Source organism: Podarcis cretensis (genome assembly GCF_951804945.1).
Source record: "Podarcis cretensis genome assembly, chromosome: 9".
Classification (NCBI taxonomy): domain Eukaryota; kingdom Metazoa; phylum Chordata; class Lepidosauria; order Squamata; family Lacertidae; genus Podarcis; species Podarcis cretensis.
Window position 1 is genome coordinate 21889784 of NC_137178.1, and position 26804 is coordinate 21916587.

Genomic DNA, 26804 nt, shown 5'->3' on the forward strand with positions numbered 1-26804 from the left:
GGGTGATTGCCTTAGCAAGGAGTGGTTGGTAGCTCTCCGTTCTTCAGGCAGGCCCCCAAAAGGTAAACCTAGTCAAAATCAGCAACTTGGAGAGAGCTCAAGGTGAAAATGCTCAGGATCACAGAGATTGCTACAGATAGACATCCAACTTTTCTCAGCGAGATCCTGAAGCAACTGGCTGAGTTTTAGAGCAAGGCTAGGTAGCCATTGCCTGGAAGCTGCTGGTTCAAGTGTCATGGCCTTCTGCAGTTGTTGGATCCTTCAAGGTTTCCAGCTGTGATGATCTCTCCTCTGGGTTCTCTTGATCTGTCTAAGAGTCTGTGGTCAAGCCACCAAAATCTGACAGAAGAAGCATCTTTTTGGAGCTCAAGATTCTGGGGTCCATGGCCTCACATGGGATGGACCAGGGAGTGGGTCTGTTTCTTCTTCGGAGCTGAAGTTGCTGGAGGAGTGCTGATCTAGGGCTATCATTGGATCTTAAGTTCCTCCTGCATTCATTGGAGCCCCCCCTTCCATATACAAAGCACCCAGAGCCCCAGGAGCAGATGAGGGGCTGCGGAGTATTGTAGAGTGAAGGATGTGTTGAGAAAGCCCCATTCTGTGAATGTGGAGGAAAGCCACACTACGCTACCTCTCTGCCACAGAACTGTGATTATCTGTTTGGGGAACTCTTGCCAGCAACTTCAGGCTCCAGCTGGCTGAAAAACAGCTGTTTCATCAACAGAACGACAAGCCATTTCTTCTAAATCAGCAGCCAAGGCTAGAGGATGAGAAATTTAATTGAAAATTTCTTTCACATACAACAATCAATAGTTCCACATTGTGAAAGCTGTTGCAGAGATAAATCATCCTCTGCTTCATCTTTTATTACAGTCACGGTGTAGTCAATTAAATATTTCTTTAAAAATAAATAAAACAAAAAGCTTTGCAGCTTATCATAGTGTTGGCTCAGTACTTGTCCCACACTAGAAGGCAGGAACTGAGAAAGTAAAAAGAGTGGATATGGGTATCTCTTTTTACAGGCCCCAGTACAATATCTGCTGTGAACATTGGCCTTCTAGCATCACCACCTGCAGAGCTAATGACCTGGAAAGATAGGGGAGCATTGTGGGATGTAGTTGTGGCTGTATAGGTACAGAATGGGAAGATGCACGCTCGACATGAATAAACCAGCCTTCAAAACTCCCACCTGGATGCACCCAAAGAGGCAACGTGGTACTCTGGACTGCTGTTGAATTTTGTCAAAAACCCAGTTGTAAGTGGAAATTGTAATAGTGCTACTGGAGAATAGTTTCTCAAAAAACAACAACAACCCATGATGTGGAGCAACTGAGTACAAATGCACATGCACAGAAAATCAGAGAGTTCAATGAATGGGGAAAACTGTTTGCATTGTGAAAGGGGAAGTGGCTCCATTTCCTTTGTTACTCTACGGTTGCCCTGGCTGATGGGAGATGTAGTCCAAAACAACTGGAGGGCATCGGATTGCTGAGAACTGCCTTGTAGTAACTTGGTACAACTATCTCAGTATTTTTTTAACTAACTGGCAGCAATCCTCAAAGGGTTTGACGAGGGCCTGCTCGCCATAAGAAATAAATCAGTCTCACACCAAAAATGTATTGAATAGGCCTAGCCAGCAACAACTGAGCTGAACTGAGCTGAACAGAACTGATCAGGCCTGCACATGCTCAAACTGCTGCGGCCTAGCATTTTATTATTTCACAGAACATTGTATCAACTCAACAGTATAAGACAATACCATATAAGGAAAATCACTCCACTATCAGGGTATGCTGTATAAGCCAATCACAGGCCAGCATAAGGTGTCCACGCGCTGATCATGCTTAACACAGCCTGCCCTACCAAAAGGTCAGGCTGCAGTACATTTCCACCCATGCGCCCATTTTCCCTATAGGTAAACCCAACCATATTCCCACATGCCCTCTTTTCTTATTTATTTTATGAAAAATAAAGCTTTTCTTAACTAAACCTAAGCAGAGTCATTTGTCTCATTTTCTAAACGCTTATAACTTGCAACATAAATCCTTCTTGTCATCCCTGTGGCGGGTTGTGGTTTGTACCACCACGTAGTACACTGACCATACAGAGAAGGTAGGCATTGAATGCAGCAACACAACACAATAAATCCTGCAACAAACAAAATTACAATTAGCAAAAGTTTTCTTAACCATACTCTATTAGGTAACCAGGAAGATAACCATTCCCATGGATCAAAACCTTCAGGTGGATTCAAAGGATTATGGGCTATCATTTGTTCCATATAATCAATAGTAGCAGAAATATTGGCTGATTGATCAGATATATACATACAACAATGGGAATGAATTAAGGCACAAACTCCACCTTTAGAAGCAAGGATAATATCTAAAGCATAACGATTTTCAAGAGCCACATCTCTCAATTCTGACATTTCTTTGTTAATTAATTTTAAAGCCAAAATGGTAGAGTTAAACAAGGCTTCAGTCCAATTTGCCAATTTATGCAGATCACGGTAATTCATAGCTGCACCTAAAGAGGGCAGAAGAGACCTAGAGATGGCTGTCCCTGTATATTGAGAGATAGGTGAATGCACTTCCCTTTCGTTACGGACTGTTGGGAGCTTGTCCATTTTATACACCAGGGGTATGACTACTCCTAAAGTACAGGTTCCAGAAAAGGCAGAGGGGATTTCTTTGTAGGCTCTTGTACCACAAAATAACCATAAATCAGATTGAAGCAAGCATGTAGATTTGTGGCTTTTCTTCATCCAATCAAGCCAAACATTAAAATCTCTACACGCAGCCTGTTGTTCATAAGTCATGTTGGTCATGACATTATTAACTAAAACTTTTGGCCTACCACTCATAGTGGTAACATTAAGAAAACAAGAAGATCCATTAATATACTCATAGGTCCAATTACAATAGGGATAATGACCTAAAAAGTTACTACTATTATGATTAAAAAGAAAACAATAAGACGCTGTTTCCATAAGTGACAAAAACACAGGGGGGTGAACTAGTACGATTATCCTTCATATTATTACTAATCTTATATGAGGCATTTACTGGAATACCATGCAATAATATACCAGATCTCTTCGATTGAGGAGGAATATGCATACATACCCAACATTCAGAAAGATTAAGTATAGAAGCAAAATTATTTATGTCCCTAACATACGTATTGTTGTTCCAAATCTGATGATAAGGTTCAGGTCTCTGGGCTTTCCGCAAAAGAGCAGCACGATGAAAACGACGTCTCACAGTGTCCACAGAGGGGTGATTAGCAGTCACGGTGGTTTCCCAGGGGGGAGGAGGGTCAAGGACGTAGGGACGAAGATGGTCTTTCAACGTGCCAGGAAACACTGGAACAGCTGTGGAAGGTGACTTCATCCAGGGCACATCAATGTGGCGACGTCTCCAGCTGCAGTGCGGGTTGAGATCAGGTGGAAGGTCATCACTGGCAGACAGCGTAGAATACGATTTCAAGGTGCTGGTGTCCCCTTGGGCGAAGGCGAGGCAACAGAAGAGCGCCAAGGCCGAACACACCGAGCTGGAACCCATCGTATTTCTCCGTCCACGTCGATGGCAGCGAATCCGCGACCCCAGGAAACCAAGGAAGTTGGACCCTTCCACTGTGGATCTGGAAGCAACCTATAAGACACTAGAGGGCGCTGCAGTACTTCTTCCTTCCTGAAATGAAGTTCAGCAGGCGTAAAATTCTTATTGTGAGGGTACAACAGATGATTTAAGGTAAACAACACTTGATGCACAACAAGAGGTATTTCAGAAACAGTAGCCGAGCGGCCTCCCAATTGCTTATTGAGAAGAGTCTTAAAAGTCAGGCGGGCGCGCTCGACGATTGCCTGCCCTGTAGAGTTGAAGGGAATGCCATGAATCAACTTAACATCCCACAAAGAACAAAAATCAGAAAAGGCCTGAGAAATATATGCAGGGCCATTATCAGTTTTTAAGGTATGGGGTTTTCCCATAACAGCAAAACAACGCATCAAATGCTGAATAACATGACGAGTAGTCTCTCCTTTAAGAGGAGAGGCCCAAATAAAGCCAGAGGCAGTGTCCACAGTGAGATGCACCTTAGAAAATGGAGCCAAAGATGGTGTGTGGGTGACATCCATTTGCCAAATTGCCAGGGGATGCAGACCTCTAGGGTTGACTGCATCATAAGGGATGACTGTGGGTGATTTGGAACACACAGCACACTGTGACACAATGTCCCGAGCTTGAGAAATGGGCAACGAAAAAGATTTTGCCAGAACTTTAGCATTTTGATGGAATACAGAATGACTTTCAAACGGATCAGAAAACAATGAAAAAATACCATTCTTCAAAGCTTGGTCTGCCCGGGCATTACCTTCAGCCAAATACCCAGGGTGGCCAGTGTGAGATCTAAGATGTGCCACATAAAACTGACAAATTCTAGCTTGTACCAAGCTCTGCAAGGTGGAAAACAATGTAAACAAATTGTCATCAATGGCAGGAGTAATATAAGACAGCGGTAGCACATTCAACAGATTATATACGTACTGAGTATCCACAATGAGATTGAAAGGGATATCAGCAAACTGTTGGAATGCTAAAATTACAGCTGCTAATTCAGCACGTTGTGCTGAGGACTGCACAGAGGTATGCAAACTTCTCCATTCCCCCTCCTCTTCCCACACCACCACCCCCCTGGATTTGGTACCATCAGTGAAGACAGTGAGGGCGGAGGGTAAGGGTAGGGGGGACAAGGCAGTTCGCAGGACATAACGTAGCCCTGTAAGGAAAGACAAACGAGGGTCTCTAGGGGGATTGTGAATAATTTTTCCTAAGAAGTCAGCAAAAGCTATTTGAGTAGAAACGGCTGTCATCATCAAATGCATAAATTCTTCTTGGGAGAAGGGCAGGTACACTGACTGTAAGTCCATTCCAGAGAGGGCGAGGGCCCGATGTCGGCCTTTTACAACAAGGTCCATGACACTGTTGGGTGTAGCATACACATTACGCGGAGGAGTATGAGGCAGGTGAAGCCATTCCACAATAGATACAGTCCCAGGCTTCTGGCCTGTGGTGTACAATATAGCTGTTGGAAGGAGTGGGGTGGCAAATACTGCAAGGGACAACTGGGACATGGATAGGTATGGTATTCTATCCACCATACATCTGCGTAGGTGTTCGTTCACAGTTTTTAAAGCCTCTTCCATCGCAGGGGTAATAGTGATCCTGTCTGCTGCATCCTTGTGTCCTTTCAGGGCAGTAAACAATGGAGACAGGGTAGAAGTGGGTAGATCTAGGTAATTCTTGATCCAATTCAACTGTCCCAAGAGCTGTTGCAAATCCACCAATTTAAGATGCTCCGGGAACTGCAATTGAGGCGTGACAGGAATAGCTGCAGATGCTGTCAACTTGTGTCCCAGATACACAATAGGTAAAGTCCGCTGAATTTTTTCTCTAGCCACAGTCAATCCTGCTTGCATCATAGTATGAGTTAAGTCCTCGAGAAGAGCATCAGAGATGTGCGATGAGGAAATCAAAATATCATCCATGTAATGGTAACAGAGGACCGCTAGGTGGCGCTCACGAAATGGTTGAAGTGCCTTATCCACAAAATACTGGCATAAAGTTGGAGAATTTCGCATTCCCTGTGGAAGAACCACCCATTGAAAGCGCTGGGTAGGTTGGGAATTGTTCAGGACAGGCAGGGTAAAGGCAAAACGCTGTCTGTCTTGTGGTGCCAGAGGAATAGAGAAAAAGCAGTCCTTGAGATCGATGACTGCAAGTTGATGGTCTTGTGGCAGCATGTTGGGATTAGGAATGCCGGGTTGCAAGGTCCCCATTGGTTGCAATTGTTCATTAACCCTTTGAAGGTCTTGAAGAAGACGGTATTTCCCAGATGCCTTTTTTCTGATGACAAAGATGGGTGTGTTCCATGGGCTGGTGGAAGGTTCAATGTGCCCCAGTTCGAGTTGCTCCAAAATTAACTGGACTGCCACTGCAAGCTTTTCTTTAGGCAAGGGCCATTGATCTACCCACACGGGGGTGTCTGTGGTCCAGCAGAGAGAAAGCGCAGTCCGGGGCATGGCAGGGGCAGCCCTCAGCATAAATTTGTAGAAATGGTGGTATCCGCTGCAGCAAGCAGATCTCGCCCCCAAAGGGAGACAGGGATGTCCAAGATCAGAGGTAGAATGGTCATTTCAAAACCTTGTGAACCCTGGATCAAAATAGGGTTTCTGCTGCGGCGGGCCGAGGCAGCGCCTCCAACGCCGACAACAGAAGAAGTTGGTTCGGTGGGCCAGGCGGGGGGCCAATCCTTGGCGGCAATCACGGAGCAGTCAGCCCCTGTGTCGAAAATACCGTCAATCGTGCGGCCTCCAAGGGTCATCTGGATCTTAGGGCGCTCCTCCATGACTGAAAAGGTAGCGGCAATGAGAGGGTCATGATCCTGGGCTGACCCTGGGATGCATATGATTTTCGCTACAGGAGAGCCAGATTGCAGATGCGCCGGACGATCAGAGAAAACAGTCACATAGGGGTCATTTTGTTGTAACCCATGTAAAACATCTGGAACAAGGTGGACCCCATGTCGCAGGATGTCTGACAATGGAAAGACAAGGCACTGTGCTGAAGAAGAAAAACCAGCCCCTACTGACACTCTAACTTGTTGTGGCACATAGGGAACTGGCAGGCATAAGTCCTGAGTTAAGAAAAAACAAGGCAAGGCCGGAGGTGGGATGACCGGAGGAAGCGCTGGATCCCCTATTGTTGTGCCTGGGCCTGGGGCGGGCCCGACTGCCGGTTTCCCGTCGGCTGGTTTCGGTGGTATAGCTGGTTTTGCTGAGTCTGCTGACCTTGCTGAGGCGTGGCGGAACGGCATTGGTTGGCCCAATGGAAACCCTTCTTGCAAATGGGGCACTTTGAGTTAGGGCGACGCTGCTGTGTGGTAGATCTGCACTGCGCACGAAAATGCCCTACTCTGCCGCATCCAAAGCAAGTTTTGTCTTTGGCAGGAATTTGGGGCGCGGCGGAGGACAGAGCCGCGGCTAGAAGGCGAGCTTTGTGCGTCTCAGTGCCCACTGACTGGCAGGCTTTGAGCATATCAGCAATGGCAATATTGGGCGTTGTCATCAAAGGGCGCAGCGCTTGCTTACAGTCCTCATTTGCATTATCGAACGCAAGCTGGCGAACAATCACTTCTTGGGCTGCTATGTCCTGAACTTGCCGCTTGAGGGTGTTATACAAGCGATCTACAAATTGTCCATAGGGCTCTGCAGGGCCTTGACGGACGCTTCCCCACCGACCACCACGTTCTGTCTTATCATCAGGCACGGCAGACAGGGCCTCCTGAGCGGCAGCGGTAGTGGCTTCCCAATACATAGGATTAAGGGCTAACTGCTGGGCGATGGTAAAAAAGTTGCCCCCACCCGTCAACCCATCAAAAACATCCGTATGGGTCAACATAACAGGGGCTGGGGGTGCAGCGCCAGCACCTGCGGCAGCAACCGCGGCTTGGTGAGCTGCCTGCGCAGCATTATTGAGATTGTCACGAATACCATCAACGCGACATTGGCAAGCCCAGTGCCAAGCTTGCATAAATAAAATCATCTGATGAGGCTGCATTACAGTACGGGCTAACAATTTAATGTCCTCTGGTACCATATTCTGTTGAAAAAGAGTACCAAAAAGTCCCAAGGTATAAGGGGAATGCAGGCCATTGTCCCTGACAGAGGAATATAGTTCTTTTATGATTCTCAAGTCAAACTGTTCGTGCCGGGCTGGGCCTCCTCCCGGGGCGGCAGGAACAATCACAGGAAAAAGATTAGGGGTGGCAGAATCAAAAGCCAACAAAGGAGCAGCTGCACGAAGAGACTCTTGAAAAACAGTGGTAGAGGGCTGGACAGAAGGCGAAAAAGGTGGTGGAGGCAGCGGTGAGACAGAAGGAGCCGAAGGGGAGAAATCCGGTGGTTTAGGAGGCACATAAACCGGAGGATTTGAAGAAGGCAACGTGGGGTGCAGAGGCGAAGGAGGAGCCAAAAGGACAGGTGAGACAGGCGATGAGGCAGCCAGGAGGATATTTGCAGGAGTTAGGCTTGACATAGCCTTGTAAACTTTACACCAGGCATGTAAAACTTTAACATCAATCTGAGGATGATTCTGGAAAAATTGTCCTATTTTTCCCCAGTCTTTTAAATCAAAAGTGCCATCCTGAGGAAACCAGGGGCAGTGGGTGTCCAAAGCTTGAATAAGGGCCTTGAGATCAGCATCAAGTACAACAAGGTTGTTACTGGCCAGGAGGAATTTAAGGTCATCAAAAAATTTCTTCTGTGGTGCAGAGAGAGATTGCCCCATGATAGTGAGAACAGCAGAAAAAAGAGAGCAGTCGCTGGGATCCACAAAGGATGAAAAGAAGCGACAAAAGTAGGGAGCACTAACCGGGATCCTAAAGGAGAGGATGAGTGGTACCTGGAACCCTGGCTGGGTGTGGTCAGTGCTGAGAGGGCCGCAGCGCACGAAGTCCGAAAGAGACTGTCCCACAAAGGCAGAAGGAAAGCACACACCGGGATCCGAAGTGGATGAAAGACGCTGAGGCATCTAATCATAAGCCTGCATTTTTATTGAGGCTTGATCAGGGCCTGTATTTTAAAATGAGCTTAAAGATCTTCAAATGTTCATGCCAGGCAGAAGACCAGCTGCCTAAGAACCTTGGCAAGATGTTTATTCTCCTGGATAAGGGGGCCCCCTGATTTATAGCAGAAAACAATTCTCAAAGTCGTAAAAAGGGAATTACAGGCTGACAGCCAAGGTTACACTGACCCTACATATTACAGAAGATAAAAAAGCAGAGAAAAACATAATTAAGAGTGGGTAAATAGTAAAATAAAACCATGTGCCTCCCATTAAACTTGAGACATATTTTCCTAAGGTTCAAAGGTCAAGAGCAATGGAAAAGCATCTAGCTGGCAGAAAGGAAGAGAGTATTTTGGGAAGTCTTTTTCTAAAGTTGTTTCTTTCTTAAACTGAGATCCTTTTAAGATTTCTTTTCCTTTTAAAAAGCTATCTATGTTATGTATTAAATATATTGGCTTAAATGTAATTATGCAAAGGAATTAGAAGCTAAGAAATGTTAAATCCTTATGCTAGATTCTTATTTCATATAGTTGGAAGAGATCACAGGGGCCATCAGCCACCAGCCCCCCCTGCCAAGCAGGAAACATCATTAGAACATACATATGGTTGTCAAGCTTTTGTTTAGAGACCTCCAAAGGAAGGAGATCTTTCAATGATGATCCTTGACATCTGTTTAAGATAAAAATTTAAGATTAACCATCTGTTTTGGAGGGCAATAGGGCAAGGTGAGCTGGTAATTAAGGTTCCTTGTTGAGACACATGTAAGATATATTACTACTTATTTGTCATTTAAAGATAGAAGAATATATATCTTTTTGTTTCCCATAAAAGGACAAGAGGAAATGGGTGTATCTTTTGTGATTGGTTCTAGCAAACAGCCAATAGGAATTTCAACCAGGCTGATTGGACAGAGGCAGCCACAGGAGGAGCAAGGGGGCTGGGTTAAGGAAATATAAGTGCTGGCCAGAATGGCAGGAGGCCAGGCCAGAGCTTGGTAACCATATACCACTGTGCCTCATATTTATTTGTCTGACAAATAAATTATTATTTTAATTTCTCTATTGCTGCGTTGAATATTTCATTCCAGCTAAGCGTTAACCACAAGCAGGGTGCTACAACGCGTGGTGAATGCTGGACGATGAGAAACACCGTGGAGTCCGAAGTTATTCACACGGGGCACCAAATGACGAGGGCCTGCTCGCCATAAGAAATAAATCAGTCTCACACCAAAAATGTATTGAATAGGCCTAGCCAGCAACAACTGAGCTGAACTGAGCTGAACAGAACTGATCAGGCCTGCACATGCTCAAACTGCTGCGGCCTAGCATTTTATTATTTCACAGAACATTGTATCAACTCAACAGTAAAAGACAATACCATATAAGGAAAATCACTCCACTATCAGGGTATGCTGTATAAGCCAATCACAGGCCAGCATAAGGTGTCCACACGCTGATCATGCTTAACACAGCCTGCCCTACCAAAAGGTCAGGCTGCAGTACATTTCCACCCATGCGCCCATTTTCCCTATAGGTAAACCCAACCATATTCCCACAAGGGTTCAGGATGGGATTTCAGGCAACTACCTGGAGATGCTGAGCACTGAATCTGGGGCATGCAAAGCATGTACTCTACTACTGAGTTATGGTCCATATGTTGCATCTCTCCTCCATGGTCTGGGATTTGTATTTTCACACTTCTAGACAACTGCTGCAGATCATTATTCTGAGTCTCTAGTTAAGGGAATTTTCCTTTTCTCCCGTGCCCACTTCCTCCCCTGCATTCTGCACATTCTGAGGAGCACAGGTGAATTTAAATCTTTCACAATGTTCAGATCCTTAATGCTGCCTATAACTCTTTGGTGCAATCCATCAGATATGCTGTTTGTATATATTCTAGAATAATTAATGCAGCTTCAAAAGTGCAGAGAAACAGCCAATTTGCACATCAGACCAGGATAAGCAAAGGCGGAATGTATTTGCATAATGGCTACCACTTGGCTAGATTTAATGTTGGCTCTGAATACCAACAGCCTATTAATGATCCTATTCCTGAAGCTGCTGCTGAAAACCGAATGGGTCTGGAGTCTCATCTGAACATAATTAAAGACCTTTGGAGAAAAATATTAGGGCATACCAGCAACCCCTTCCTTTTCTGAGCACTTCCCACTTAGAATATGTGAATATTTTTGGGAAACATCAGTGACGGGTGAAACTCTTTGGCTTGATTTGAAATCAGCTTGGTAATTTTGAGGTTTGTTGGTCAGCATTTTGTGTGTGTGTATGTGTGTGTGTGGGGGGGGGGCCTTCCGTTTTCCCTTCTGAGAGTTCTATGCTGGCATGTAGTATCAGTATTATAGAATCATAGAATTGTATAGCTGGAAGAAACCGCGAGGGCCATCTAGTCCAACTTCCTGCAAAGCAGGAATCTTCTGAGCACAATTCAAAGTGTTGGTGTTGAGCTTTAAAGCCCTAAATGGCCTTGGCCCTGTATACCTGAAGGAGCGTCTCCACCCCCATCATTCTGCCAGGACACTGAGGTCCAGTGCCGAGGGCCTTCTGGTGGTTCCCTCACTGCGAGAAACAAAGCTACAGGGAACCAGGCAGAGGGACTTTTCGGTAGTGGCACCCGCCCTGTGGAATGCCCTCCCATCAGATGTCAAAGTGATAAACAACTACCTGACATTCAGAAGACATCTGAAGGCAGCCCTGTTTAGGGAAACTTTTAATGTTTGATGTATTACAGTATTTTAATATTTTTTTGGAAGCCGCCCAGAGTGGCTGGGGAAACCCAGCCAGATGGGCGGGGTAATAATAATAATAATAATAATAATAATAATAATAATAATAATTTGCTCCATGTGGGGCTTGAACCCACAATCCTAAGATCAAGAGTCTCATGCTCTACCAACTGAGCTATCCCATCAATACTGACTGAAGTCAGTCCCATAGGAGCATTCAGTTTATGCTCTAGTAGTAGACCAGAGCAAGAAGGTTCTCTCTCAGGTCCACTCCCAGTCCCTGCACCCCTGCCAAAGTCAGCTGGCTAATCCAGTTAGCTCCTGGTGTTGCAGCACAACCAGCCACTCTCCTGGTTAGAGAAAGATCCCAGAGCCCATGGGGCATGCGGAATCTTATCTAGCTCTTGCTCTGAAAGATATCTCTAAATCCCTCATCTGGTTGTTTCAGTTTGATTTGTTGTGGAGGAAGTCTAGACAAATCATGCCTTTAGAGAAATGAAGGGGAGAGACGTCTTCTTGAGAATGAACATATATTTTTTTTCCAGCAGCAGACAAGCTCCTTCCATTTTCACACGAGAAGTCAGATCTATAATTTCCTTTAAGTGCTCTCTCTTTCACTGCAGCACAATGGTGTATAATTTCTAATGATGGACATGAATAAAAGTATGAAATGCAAACTCTGCGATGCCCCGGAAGAACTTATTGAAGACCAATTTAAGAAGACCAATTTTAGATGGGCACTTTCAGAAGGCATTGTCCCTGATGGAAAAGGGGAACCAGCCCAAAATCAGCCAGAGATGGCTAATAAACTAAAAGCTGTAGCTCTCGTGTTCAGAGCCCAGAGAGTTCACAGACAGCAACCAGCTTCAACAAAGGTTGGAAGCGAATGGAAGTTTTTCAAGCTTGAGCACCCAGCCCCAACTAGATTCTATCTTGTAAAAAATGGTGAAGATACTGTTTAAATTGTAATGGGTTGTATTCAACTATATCCTACTCGGATTAGACCCATTGAAGTGAATGTGTTGGATAGTGGGAAAGATGGACAAAGGACACAGCTCTGTTGGATTCACAGCTCTTTATTGCAGCAGTTAGAACTGCTCCTGAAATCAGACTGACTGCAGCCTGGCTGGCTGCTTTATAGAATACTAAGTAACTTGAAACAGTAACAACTCACAACTAGCTAACCAATCAGGAGCGAGAGTTTTCAATCCTTCATTTACATACTGGTGGCCCTGAGTGAGAACTGCCACTAATCTTAATACATAACAGAATGAACCTAAGTTGGTAATACCTATTAACTTCAATGGGTCTACTCTGAGCAGGTGTGGTGTTGCTTCCCACCCTATGTTTTTAACAATGTACATGAGGTGCCCTGGAAGGGTTTGCCCTAAGTGAAATCATTGACATACTGGAAATGAGTAATATTTGGGGGCAGGATTAACAATTACTTTAAATACGTTATAGAGATTGCCCCCCTGCATAACGGTAGGGGGTTGCCTCTTTCAGCTAGTTCATATTTGCAGGTGGGTAAAACCTCAGCGCCTAGGGCTTGCTGATCGCATGGTCGGCGGTTCGAATCCCCGTGGCGGGGTGAGCTCCCGTCTTTCGCTCGCAGCTCCTGCCCACCTAGCAGTTCGAAAGCACCCTTAGGTGCAAGTAGATAAATAGGTACCGCTTTATAGCGGGACGGTAAATGGCGTTTCCGTGTGCTGCGCTGGTGCCGGCTTGCCAGAGCAGCTTCGTCACGCTGGTCACGTGACCCGGAAGTGTCTCCGGACAGCGCTGGCCCCCGGCCTCTTAAGTGAGATGGGCGCACAACCCTAGAGTCGGACACGACTGGCCCGCAAGGGCAGGGGTACCTTTACCTTTACCTTTATTTCCAGGTAGCGTGCAAGTGAGACAAAGACCAGCTTTATAACATTTGCTTATTATCACACAATGGTTACAGCTTATTTACAAAGACAGGAGAGGTCTGTTGGAGAATACGACAGCAGCTTCCCTATGAGTCAGCCCCATTTAATTCTATGGCACTCATTTCTGAGTCAATGGTAATAGGATGTTCTTTCTGAGGTTGACGAACAAATGCTGGACGCCAGGTCTCCATGCGTTAAGCATGGAGCTTAAGTTCAATGGTGGCTTGAACATTTTTATTTTGCCTGACTGTAAAAATAAAATAAAATTCAAAACCAAAGGGGGAGAATCAGCTAATGTGGATAAGCCAGTGTGCGATATAAAACAGGATTATCGGTTTGCAACAGATGTCACCGAGATAGCGGAACATATCCCTGAAGCAGATGCCTTATTATTGCAAAGACCTTTCTCTGAAGCGATCTTAGCAATAGGGTACTTCTTAAGATCAGGAAATACTTTCTGGAACAGCATATTAAAAAAACCCCTGAATGAATCAAGTAAGCTGAACTGAGTAAACGATGATTAATGGAGAAAGACCTTATTTGCAGTACATGTAACTTTTGATAGGAAAAAAGTATGCTTACTACACATTCAGTCTGTATGCAACCATGATCCCATGCATATTCATGTGCAAGTCATCACCATTAGTCCTGTGATGCATACTTCCAAGGATGCATGCATATAGAGCTGTGGCTTTATGGCAGACCTCTTGTGTCAAGGTTGATCGCTTGATTAATAGTATTTGATGGCTGGCGGCTATTAGATATAAGATGCCCTACTGCTTTTTTGGATGGGTGCCAAAGGGAATAGCTAAGCAAATCCCTTCTGCTTGGTAGCTGATTTCTGATCTTCCTGGTAGCTGATATTATTGTCGATCGTAATTTCATGTGGCTCAGTTGCATTGTATTAACTATTTTGTGGAATACGTACCCTACATGGATATTGGTTGACATAAAGCAGGATAGAAATATTTTACAAAATATGAAATATGAAATTTGATTTCAGCTAGGGAAGGAGGAAGGAGGAAGAAGTTACCCTTTAGTGCAGGCTTCCTCAACCTTGGCCCTCCAGATGTTTTTGGCCTACAACTCCCATGATCCCTAGCTAGCAGGACCAGTGGTCAGGGTTGATGGGAATTGTAGTCTCAAAACATCTGGAGGGCCGAGGTTGTAGAAGCCTGCTTTAGTGTACCTAGCAGTCAAGTAGATTCTTAGGAGGGCTAAATGCTATTGCTTTTAGGGAATTCGGTGTTGTCTACCTTGTTGTTGTCAGTGTGCATCTCCCTATTCAGCTTGAGTATTGTACATATTTCTCTCGAGGTTTTGAAGCAGAGGCTGGATGGTCACTGTTGTAGTATGGGATATCCTGCATCAGTAGAGGATTGAACTAGATGACCTTTTGGAGCCTTTCCAACTCTATGATCCTGGGATTTCATGCAGATATTATGCACACAAAAAGAAAATTTATTTACTTATGTTGGTTCTAGAGCATCTGTTGGAGGAGCGGGAAAACCCTTTGACTCCGTGGGCCAGATCCTTATCAGGATTAGCCTTGATAGAATGTGGGACCACCCATCTGTCAATCACCTGATCTCGCAATGATGGCACCATTTGGTGCTTTGAATGCCCAAACTTGCAGCTTCAAAGCACTTTGCTAGCAGCAAGGTGCTGCTGAAACAAAGGTCTCCCCCACTGCCTGTAACCCTGTAAATTTGCTGCTGCTTGTTGTACACATTACCAAACTAGATGGGGCTGTTCATCTTTTCATTATAAGGCAGGTTCTTCACCAATATTGCCATTCATCAAATTACCTCAAATGCATAAATATGATGAATGACAAATTAGAAATAATCACATCTCCCTTGCCACAAGGCTAGAATATGCTTAGATAGAAATAATGGCAAAATGCTCAGTTCCAGTAACCTTACCAGCTGCGGCAGTTACCAGCAATTCCTGCAAACTAAAGGTCAGAGCCTGCACACTGCACCATCTAGTGTTTAGTGAGAGCATCTTCAGGTTGGCCCGCCAATAACTCCGTTTTCAAAGAAAGCCAATGCCCTGCTGAGATTGCAGGTTCTCATTCACCAGTATTCACTTGGAAACAGCAGATTGCCCTGTGTCTTTCTGAATGTTATCAATGCAGAAGGCAAGAGAGGAAAACGACACACCAGAAAATACGTTCAAGGCCATTACAAGCCGTTTCACTTCACAATGAAATGAACACACACACACACACACACACACACACACACACACACACGTCTTAACCCATCTGTTAATGAGACTGTCAATAAGCTTTTAGTATTGTTATATGGCAGGGTTGAGGAGGAGGTACTAAGGAGATTGATGGCTATGCTTAGGCCTGTTAAGAAAGAGAAGGAAGGAAGGAAGGAGCATGAACAATACACATTCTGTAATCCATTTTGGGTCCTGCATCAAAAGACTGCAATGGCTGCTACTTTTACAGCTAGGAAAAAAGTATGTGCAGGAAGTTGGCAAGCAATTGCACAGAAAGCAATGAATTTTGCTGTCATGGTTGCTCTTTAAAAAATACTGCCCTGTCTTTTTTATATATCTGGCATGACCCAAACATTTAGCATGGAGGTTTTGCATATCTGCGAAATGCCTGGCACCTTGGGATGAAAATGGTATGCAAATGTGCAGCAAAGTGAGTTTGCCTGAGCAAACATTTTATAAGACTTCATAATTTCCCATTTCCGTTTTCCCACCCCAACAGCAATAATGGGGATTTTATTGACTTAATTTAGATGTCTGTATCTTGGTTCAACAGCTAAGCCTTGTAGGATCTCTGGTGTAGGGAAGGCTGATGTGGAGGGCATATTCATATTGGGGTGGTTCACCTTTGTGAACCAAAGGACATGTATGCAGAATTGGAAAGGTAAAGCATTTACTTTTTTCCTTCTAGAGTTACTCTAGGACATGGGTAGGCAAACTAAGGCCTGCTAAATCTGGCCCATGCACGGTCCGGGAATCAGCGTGTTTTTACATGAGTAGAATGTGTCCTTTTATTTAAAATGCATCTCTGGGTTCTTTGTTGGGCATAGGAATTTGTTCATCCTCTCCCCACCCAAGGTCTGAGGGACAATGGACCAGCTCCCTGCTGAAAAAGTTTGCTGACCTCTGCTCTAGGAAATATGATCAGCTTAGGTCATTGTCATACACAGCCAGGGATTATGGTAATTTGAACTGAGGGCCTTATCCTGGTGCCTCTTTATATGACACTCAGCCCTGGAAAAATGAATTAACAACATAAACTTTGCCGCTGCACATGTACAGAAACATTTTCTGGGGTGTTTGGGTTTTTTTTTTTTTGGGGGGGGGGTGTCTGAGTAGAAAAAGTGAGAATGGGATGTTTGTGCAAATTCTCCAAATGGCAGAAATTCCTTTGAAGGAATAGGGATCTCTTATCAATGTTCAGTTCCCTTAAGAAACTACAGTTCCCATAATTCTTTGGGGGAAGTCATGCCTGTTTAATGCAGTATGATGATGCTTTAAATGTGTAGTGCAACAGGGGCTGAAATCTCCTTCTGATCCTTTAAAGCCCTGCTTTTGCCTAGTGTACTGAATTACTATAACCCAGTAATATTATTTGTTATAGTACCTTCCTGGGTTTGTGATGTGATGTCTTTATAAGTGCATGTGCAATGTTAAGGTAAAAATAACACAGCAGGGTTCGGTATAATGGGAGAGGATAGGCTGGTTTGAAAGAATTCCAGTACAGAGTAGAAAAATATACCATGATAGCAGAGAATGGTATTGCTACAACATGAACCTATTGAAAAACTTTGAGATGCTTACAAGGAAAGTATTGTGGATTAGATTAAGTATACCAGAATTTTTGTAGCAATATTTAGATACAACAGAAAACTCCCAATATCCTACCTGAACACAATGGTTGCTGGCTTTCTTGAGCAACTCTATTTAAAAACATCTAATATTTATTTATCCTTCTTCAAGTATAATCCCTTAAATAAAGTTTGGCTTCTGTTGAGATAATCTGTTCAGTTCTGAGTGAGAAATCTTTCCGATTTTGTATCCTTGTTTGCATAATGCTTGCAGCAGACAACAAAGTTAGCTGAAAGTGTAGATAAAACTATAGGGATTACCTTCAAGCATTTGCAAATTGCCACATCCGTGCCCTTTATGTGAGATTTGTAAGAAGCTCAGTGACAACTAAGCTGAAAAGCAACAGAGGATAAGGAATTTCCAGCACAATAAATCATCCTCACTTCTCAATTTCGAAAGCACTGAGGCAGGTTTGGGCGATTATAAAACCAGGAGGCTTAACCTTTCTCATAATGACAAGAGAGTTGAAGTCTTAACCAGTTCTGCCTCCCATACAGCACTCATCAAATATTTACCTGCATTGCAGAATCTGGATCCAGGTTTAAAATTCCACAAGTGGGAAGGCTGAAGAAGATTACCAGGATTTTCAGGGGTGGTGCTGTGCTGAAAGCTGCCCTCATAAATTGCTGTTGTTATTATTTAAATTTGTATACCACCCTATACCCTCAGGTCTCAGGGCGGTTCTCAACAATATAACCCCCCCCCCCCCAATCCTCTGCAAATAATCCTTTGTTTCCCCTCCTGTTTCTCAGGGCACTGACGAAAATCTCCTCAGCTGTCTCAAATGTAAAATAAGCACAACAAAACCTATGTACCTAGCCCATGAGATTTGCTTCAGGATTTTCTCTCCCCCCTGCTAATGTTCAAATGCAATCCCCCCCCCATGTGTTGATAAGGGGGGAGATGCAGAAGAAACTTTCCACACACAGCAGTCGTCCAAAGTGCCCCATCTTTTATTTAAGTAGATGGACACAGGAAGAATTCAACCATCATCTAATGCTAGTCACCTCTGGTCCTTCTGCTCCCCTTTCCATGCCCACTACTACATATGCCCGGTCCATATTTAAAATCAGCAACCAAATGTGCTCCTCATAAACAAATTCAAATATGTGTGGGTGTGAACTAAAAGGTAAAGGGTGGCTGACTCTGGGGTTGCGGTGCTCATCTCGCCTTACTGGCTGAGGGAGCCGGCGTACAGCTTCCGGGTCATGTGGCCACCATGACTAAGCCGCTTCTGGCGAACCAGAGCAGCACATGGAAACGCCGTTTACCTTCCTGCCGGAGCGGTACCTATTTATCTACCTGCACTTTGATGTGCTTTTGAACTGCTAGGTTGGCAGGAGCAGGGACCGAGCAACAGGAGCTCACCCCGTCGTGGGGATTCGAACTGCCGGCCTTCTGATCGGCAAGTCCTAGGCTCTGTGGTTCAACCCACAGCGCCACCTGCATCCCTGGGTGTGAACTACTCTGGTCTAATTCATATAGGGGAAATATGGTATAAACAGCTAAATAATGCTCTTAATTTAGGAAAGCCCCAAGTGGAACCCAAGCTTAGGAGCCTTCTCAGCACCTCCTCGATTTCTCCAATCCTCTATTTTTAATGCATTTATATCCCATCTCATGGCTTTGATGCACAATTTGCACATTTGATTTATTTCATTCACTTGCTCACATGGATCTCTGTACATCTTTTTTTTTGTTCCTGCCATATATAAGTAAATAAAACTAATGTATTACCCCCAAGCTTACAGAACCTTTATAATTTTAAAGAATAACAAATGTGGTAACACCAGGAACTGTGCACCTCCTCTGGGTGGAGCAGACACAGCAGGTGACAGCTTTAGAGTCCAGCGTGCCTTGGTCTATTAGTTCAAAAGGTCATTTTTCCACCTTTGCCCTTGGAAAATGAAGCATAGCATTGCTGAGATCCAAAGACTGGCCTGTGGCATTTTCATTCGATCAAATGGCAAGGAATGTCAATCTCTCATCAGCCACTGGGAACAGATAAGTTTTAATGAGCTCGAGCTTTGGAAAGCTTTATTGAAGGAACTGGAACCATTTGTGATATCGGCACAGCTGACAAATCATGTAAAACTTGGACTGAGGTAACTGTAACCCTCAAGTTGTTGTTAGGCTCCAACTGCCATCAACCTCAGCCACTGCAGCCACCATAGCCAACAATGAAGGATGATGGGAGCTGTGGTCTAGCAACATACTGATGGCCGCAGGATCTCCAATCCTGCATTGTGCCATAGTTTAAAATACTGTAAACAATGGTTTCATGCGACGAGGCAGCATGCTCTTTCCCTGTGGAAGTTCTTCCCCACTCCTGCTGCTGCCATGCCACAGATAAACCAAGCCATAGTCTGGCTTGTCGTGTTATCAAAACCTGAGCTCATACTTTGTTTCCTCCAAGCAAACTATGAGTGGTAAGCCATGAATGAACCTTGATTACCACTCATGGTTTGTTTGAGGGGAAACTACCGTATTTTTCGCTCTATAACATGCACCTGACCATAACACGCATGTAGTTTTTAGAGGAGGAAAACAAGAAAAAAATATTCTAAACGAAACAGTGGATGTATGATTTTTGTGGTTCATGCTGTGGCCACAGATGTGATCTGACGGTGAGTTTGGGGTAGCCCAATGCAAAAATCCTGAGGATCCATGTGGATCCATGCTTTGTAACCACATTTTTGCGCCATTGCAGCCCCATGAAAGAGTGGGTGTGTGTATGTTTTTTGGTGCAGGCTGTAGCCATGGATATGCTATGTGATCTGATGGTGAACTTGGGGTTACCCAGTGCAAAAATCCTGAGGATCCATGTGGATCCGTGCTTTGTAACCATGTTTTAAGTGGGGAGGGAAGGAAAAGCATTCAAGGGACAAGGAGCACACGTGGGGTGTGTGGAGAAGGATGCTGCTAATAATGCAGAAGAGGGGTTTAAGGGAAGAAGGAACACGCGTGGGGTGTGTGGAGAAGGATGCGGCTAATAATGCAGGCGAGGGGTTTAAGGGGAGAAGGAACACGCGTGGGGTGTGTGGAGAAGGATGCGGCTAATAATGCAGGCGAGGGGTTTAAGGGGAGAAGGAACACGCATGGGGTATGTAGAGAAGGATGCTGCTAATGATGCAGGAGAGGGGTTTAAGGGGCGAAGGAGCTCGCGTGGGGTGTGTGGAAAAGGAGCTTTTCGGTGAGCTGAGCGGGGAGGGGGGAGGGAAAGAGCACTGTTGCTTTAAGGGAGCCAATCGGACAGCAGCCACTTACAGCAGTGTAAGCAGCTCCTTTCCTCTCCTGCTTTGCTCCTTCTCTCCCTCTTTGCCGCTTTACACAGCTAATGGCCCAAGTCCTGCTCAGTGGATCAGCTGAGACACTGGGAGAATCGTAATTTCCCCCTCTCCCTCATCCCGGGCCCTCCTGTCCCCAGCAGCCTTTTAAAAAATGTTGGTCTGAAATTAAAAGAGACTTAGACAGTTGGACAAAATTGAAACTTTCTTTGTTAGGCCGAATTGCTGCTATTAAGATGAATGTATTGCCAAAAATGTTGTTTTTGTTTCAAACACTACAGATTGTGGACAAGACGGAGTGCTTCCGGAAGTGGCAGAGAGACATCTCTAAGTTTGTCTGGCAGGGCAAAAAGCCCAGAATTAAGTTTAAGATATTAACTGATGCGAAAGAAAGAGGGGGCTTTGCCCTGCCAGACTTAAAGTTGTACTATGAGGCCGCAGCTTTCTGCTGGCTAAAAGACTGGCTACTTCTCGAGGACACTGACGTTCTGGATCTGGAAGGTTTTAACAATGCTTTTGGTTGGCATGCATACTTATGGTATGACAAGGTTAAGATCAATAAGGCCTTTAAGAATCATATTGTCAGAAAAGCAGTGTTTAATGTCTGGACAAAATATAAAGACTTATTGGAAAATAAAACTCCAAGGTGGCTTTCACCGCTGGAAGCTAAGGCCCGAAAAAGACCCAATATGGAGGCCAAATGGCCAAAATATTGGGAAATACTAGAAAAAGATGGAGACAATTGGAAATTGCAGAGTTTGGAGAAAATGAAGGATAAAGTGCGAGACTGGCTACACTACGGTCAGATTAAAGAAGTTTTTAAAAATGACAAAAAGCTAGGGTTCCAGGTGGAGAAATCGAAGTTGGAAACAGAACTGTTAGAGCCTAAGACTAAGGTACTTTCAAGAATGTATAACTTGCTGTTAAAATGGAATACACAAGATGAAATGGTTAAATCGGCTATGATAAAGTGGGCACAGGACATTGGGCACAACATTATGTTTGAGGACTGGGAAAGGTTGTGGACCATTGGGTTGAACTTCACTGCATGTAATGCTTTGAAGGAAAATGTAATGAAAATGATATATAGATGGTACATGACCCCAGTTAAACTTGCCAAAATATACCATTTGTCTGATAATAAATGTTGGAAATGTAAAGAAAATGAAGGAACATTCTTTCACCTCTGGTGGACTTGCCCTAGAGTGAAGGCTTTCTGGGAAATGATATATAATGAGCTGAAAAAGGTATTTAAGTATACCTTCACTAAGAAACCAGAGGCCTTCCTTTTGGGTATTGTCGGCCAGAAGGTGTTAAGGAAGGACCGAACATTTTTTATGTATGCAACAACAGCAGCAAGGATACTTATCGCTAAGCACTGGAAAACCCAAGATCTACCCACACTGGAAGAGTGGCAGATGCAGCTGATAGACTATATGGAACTAGCCGAGATGACTGGCAGAATCCGAGACCTGGGAGAAGAGAAGGTTGAAGAAGACTGGAAGAAATTTAAGATTTATTTAAAAAAGCATTGTAATTTGGTTGAATGTTAAGAAGGATGCTAGATCATAAATAATTGTGCACCACTAAACTAGATGGAATTAGGATGACAAGTGAGATTGAGGAAAAAACATAAACCTTTGGGAGGATTATTAGATTATATTTTAAATGAGTGGGATATAAGAATGTAAACAAGATGATAAATTGCGGGTAAGAATTGACAATGATGCAAGTGGGAGCGGGAGACGTGAGGGAGTCCAATGAAGTTAAGAAAATATGTTATGATATATGTTTCATTGTTTTTATTTCTGCATTTATGTTTAAAAATTTTATATATATATATATATATATATATATATATATATATATATATATATAAAACCTTTTTACTGGTTTTCACTGCGCTTGTGGCTCAGAGCCCTCCTGTGCCCTGCCGTCCCTCTGCAGCCTCATTGCTCCGTTTAGAGAGCGCACGTACCTTTGCTAGCTGAGGCTGCAGCAGCTGTTGCTGGCTACGCAACGCTTTTTCCGGCTCGCTATGGCTCCCGTCTGTCCCTCCTCCCGTGTAAGCGGCTGCTGCCCGCTTTGCTGCCATGGCTCTCCTTCCCTCCCTCCTCCTCGGCTCCTCCCCCCCTCCTGGCTGTAAAGCAAGCAAAGCTAGAGCCCTGCAAAGCCCTGCAAGCGCTCCCGCTTTGCTTGACTGACGGCAGCCATGGCTCCGGTTGAGTGCATTCACTCCGTAACACGCACAGGCATTTTCCCTTACTTTCTAGGAGCAAAAAAGTGCGTGTTTTGGAGAGAGAATTACGGAAACCATCAGTACAGGTATGGATGGCATGATAAGGCAGAATTTGGCCTGCTTCATCCACAGCATAGCATCAGTGGGAGAGGAGTGCCGTGGAAACTTTTGAGTAGGATGCACCCGGCATGTTGATAGTTCACAATAAACCATGGCTTATTTTTAAACTCCGGTTTACCGTATGTGATATGTAAAGCAGGTCATTATCTGAAGAATTAGATATGTGCTTGGAGAACAGTTCAAGTAAAGCAGGGGGGAATTCTCCCCTGCAAACACACACTCTGTATGTGGTACAGTGGTGCCTCGCAAGACGAAAAGAATCCGTTCCGCGAGTCTCTTCGTCTAGCGGTTTTTTCGTCTTGCGAAGCAAGCCCATTAGTGGCTTAGCGGATTAGCGCTATTAGCGGCTTTTAGCGGCTTAGCGGCTTAGAAAAAGGGGGGGGGGAGTCGGAAAAACTCGCAAGACATTTTCGTCTTGCGAAGCAAGCCCATAGGGAAATTCGTCTTGCGAAGCACCTCAAAAACGGAAAACCCTTTCGTCTAGCGGGTTTTTTGTCTTGCGAGGCATTCGTCTTGCGGGGCACCACTGTACTCTGCCCCAGATCACACAGCTTTCTGAAGAAGAAGGAGGAGGAGGAGGAGGAGGAGGAGGAGAAGAAGACGATGACGAAGAAGAAGAGTTTGGATTTGATATCCCGCTTTATCACTACCTGAAGGAGTCTCAAAGCGGCTAACATTCTCCTTTCCCTTCCTCCCCCACAAAAACACTCTGTGAAGTGAGTGAGGCTGAGAGACTTCAGAGAAGTGTGACTAGCCCAAGGTCACCCAGCAGCTGCATGTGAAGCCGCGGAGACGCGAACCAGGTTCACCAGATTATGAGACTACCGCTCTTAACCACTACACCACACTGGCTCTCCCCCAACCACTGGGTCCCCCAAACACTGGGAGCAGAGTTTTTTGGGGGCACGGGGAACTGCAAAGGGAAGGGAGTGGTTGGAAAGCTCCATTCCACAAACTCCTTTCTTTTATGGATGGAAAGTTAGGACACCAGTGTGCAGTTCTGCCTACACAAAGCCCTCCATGTGGTCCATGTGGTATGACTATTTTTGAAAAACTGGAAGTACAAGAAAATGTATTAACTTTTCCCTCTTTACAGGCAGAACATTTTTTATATATACAGAATTTCTCACCACCAGTCAAATATTGATTTGACATTAGTATTATAAAATGTGAACATTTTAGTGCTTTTACATACGGGGATATCAATAAATATGTACTATACACCAGTTAACAGAGCCACTATAAAAAAATATAAAAACAGCAGGCATGTAAGAGGGGGAAGTGGCAATTTGTAGATAAAACTATTATGAAGTAAGTGTGCACATTCTGTCTGTAGATGTGGAGACGCCATGAATCCACCGTGCTCCATTGGAATGTCCGCTTTGATGAGTGACTCCTTCCAGGAGGAATTCATGAAACAGGATGTCTTCACACCTGAAACACGGTAATGTTACACAGGGTTATTTATTCCAGAAAGATTATTCTGGGTTCATAAAAGGAAGGTCAGCTAGGCTGCTTTTAGGGTGCAAAAACAAAATGAGCCCTGTTGTATCAAGCTGCAGTTATAAAGCTTAAATTCTTAGATGGAGTTGGTTCATTTGCAGATATGGGCAGTACTTTGGAGAGATGTAAATTCCCACCACTCTATCTTATCTTAACATCTCTAGGACAAGTGAACGTAGAAGCCAAGTCCTTCCTAACCACAACCTAAGAACCAGTTGAGACATTACCTACACTAGGCACGTCCAACTCCCAAGAGACTGCGATTTACTCCCAGTATAAGGCCAAAGTTGTTGACCTTTTTTTTTGGGGGGGGGGGCAAATTTAAACCACAATGCAGCAGTAATGAGTACTTCCGTATGCAAACTCGTCGGCAACAGATGATTGAAGACTGCCCATTTGATGCAACAGAGGAACAAAGCGCAGGGGGCAGCGCTTTCAATCCATTGTTTTTCTCTTCCACCAATTGATAGAGATCCTGTGATTGACCAAGATAGACCGTGACTATCCGGGGATCAACCTGTTGATTGTGGTTAATCGGTTGGACATCCTTGACCTACACCATGACAAACTGTCTTCTGGTGGCAAGTTTTCTACCTCCTGGATGTACTGCAAAAAATTCATTGCATAAGTTTGAATTCCTCTACCTGTGATTCACACCCATGCCATTGCCAGTGGGAGTGAAGAAACTCGTTGTTTGATGGTCTCAGCTGAAGTATTCTGCTTCATGATACAGCTGGGAGGTGCCATGTTACCTTTATGCAGTGTCTTATGAGGCCCAAGTTCAATTCTGGCCAGATTGTACCTAAAACTTCCATAAACAACCTTCCATTTTCTCTCTCCAGGGCTTATAAATCCCGATGCTCCAAAGCTCCAAACGGCACCATATCCACTTTGCTATTGTAGTTCAGGAATCCATAGCAGAATTTGCTCCATACCCTTTGAAGGTTTATCTAAGAAAAGGGTTCTCTGCCTTTCCCAGTGAAAAACATTTGATTAGCACTAAAAAAAAAAAAAGAAATATCAAGGCCATGTTTAGCAAATGGAAGGTCTTGAACATACCCGTTTGTTGCCAAGGTGTGAAGAAGACGAATCATTCTGCTGCCGAGTTCTATTCTTCCCTTGAGTAGCCTGATCGCCTAAGAAACAGGAAGTGCATGTCACTTAATTGGGCACAAAGGCGTAATCACACCAGAATTTGCTGTATTAGCCATAGGCCATTGCAGTCAGTGGAGGAGAGCCACAGAAATGAGAGCTATCCAGAGAAATGTGGCCCACATAATCTAGTATGTCTGCATTGCATATAGATGCATAATTAGAAATGAGTTCAGCTACTCATTTGTAGTTCCAAAAAGGGGGGGGGCAAAGGTTAATCTTTTCCCAAGTATAGGTAGCTCAGAGATATGTTTTAGACTACAACTCCCATCATCACTTATAGTTTGTGATGCTAGCTGGGGCTGATGGGAGTTATAGTCCACTGCATCTGGAGGTCTCACCACATTGGCTTCCCCTGATGTAGCTCTACACACACACATATATATTCCACCACCACGGTAAGTGTCTTCTGGAAGTAACTTAAGCCCAACCTTCATGGCATCAATTTAGACCAAATTTCTAAGCACACAGTCAAATGCATGGACCTTGCCTGAAATCTTGTAACCAATGGGAGTACTCACATTGGTTTGAAGGGCTCCAAAGGTAATGACATGCCTAAAGGCAAGTCATATGAGGAAAGATTCAAGAAACTGGACATTCCTGGCCCAGAAGGAAAATAAATGTTAATGGGGAGTAGATATATATCGGAGATGTAAAGCATAATACAAAATCTTACTAAACTATATTAGGTGAAAACCAAATCTGCTTAGCACCATCAGCATACAGAATGCCAGAGGCTACAGATCATGAGCAGGAAAGTGTTATTGTGCTAACATCCTGCTTGTAGACCCATCTGGTTGGCCATAGTGAAAACAGAATGCTGGCCTAGATAGGCCTTTGGTCTGATCCAGTAGGGTGCTTATTATGCTTACAAAGGCATTGCGCTGTCTCTTGAATCACAGTTAAGGAATTCAGGCCCCAAACAGATATTGGTAACATCACTGGTGTATTAACAAGGTTTTATGGAGCTTTCTGGCAGGGCTCTTAGTGCAGTCCTGCAAGAGTTCTCCCCATTCCCCAGATCAAGGAAAAAAGAGAGAGGATGGGTTGTGCTTTGGTTCAGGGGACAGTGCACAGTTAATTCACTGTCTTGAATATAAAACAGGTACTAGATGTGCCATCACTCAAAGATGACTGACAGGGTCAATAGTCTATGTTATGCCCAAAATAGGGATGGGTGAATCTGTAATTTTTCCTCTTCATTTCTAATACCTCTAATCTGAAGTTCAGTTCTCCACATTTCTATGTCAGTTAGTGTTTTTTTAAAAAGTCATCATGAAAATTCACCATCATTTTTACGCTAATTTCTCCTAATATGCAATTTTGCCTAATATATTTTGCAAAGCAATTTCTCCT

The 26804-nt window shown here is 44.2% G+C and overlaps 1 protein-coding gene and 1 long non-coding RNA gene across 4 annotated transcripts in view; one reads left to right on the plus strand and one right to left on the minus strand.

The window, feature by feature from the left end:
• The window catches only part of LOC307223936, a 58547-nt gene that overhangs the window by 14010 nt on the left and 17733 nt on the right, over window positions 1–26804 (plus strand). The window contains exon 3 of one of the 2 annotated variants that reach the window (XR_013842326.1): window positions 21791–21853. The exons of the other annotated variant lie outside the window; for it this stretch is intronic. This is a non-coding gene — a long non-coding RNA (uncharacterized lncRNA). Of the gene's footprint in view, window positions 1–21790; window positions 21854–26804 lie in introns of those variants that run through there. 2 annotated transcript variants of the gene reach the window in all.
• The window catches only part of EMCN (endomucin), a 37807-nt gene continuing 34885 nt past the window's right edge, over window positions 23883–26804 (minus strand). Inside the window, exons 12-14 of one of the 2 annotated variants that reach the window (XM_079990317.1) lie at window positions 25970–26048; window positions 25356–25432; window positions 23883–24227 (exon numbers count right to left, since the gene is read on the minus strand). In XM_079990317.1, coding sequence (XP_079846443.1) covers window positions 25405–25432; window positions 25970–26048 — 107 coding nt within the window. In that variant the 3' untranslated portion in view covers window positions 23883–24227; window positions 25356–25404. The remainder of the gene's footprint in view (window positions 24228–25355; window positions 25433–25969; window positions 26049–26804) is intronic. The other variant, XM_079990318.1, reaches the window with a different exon arrangement.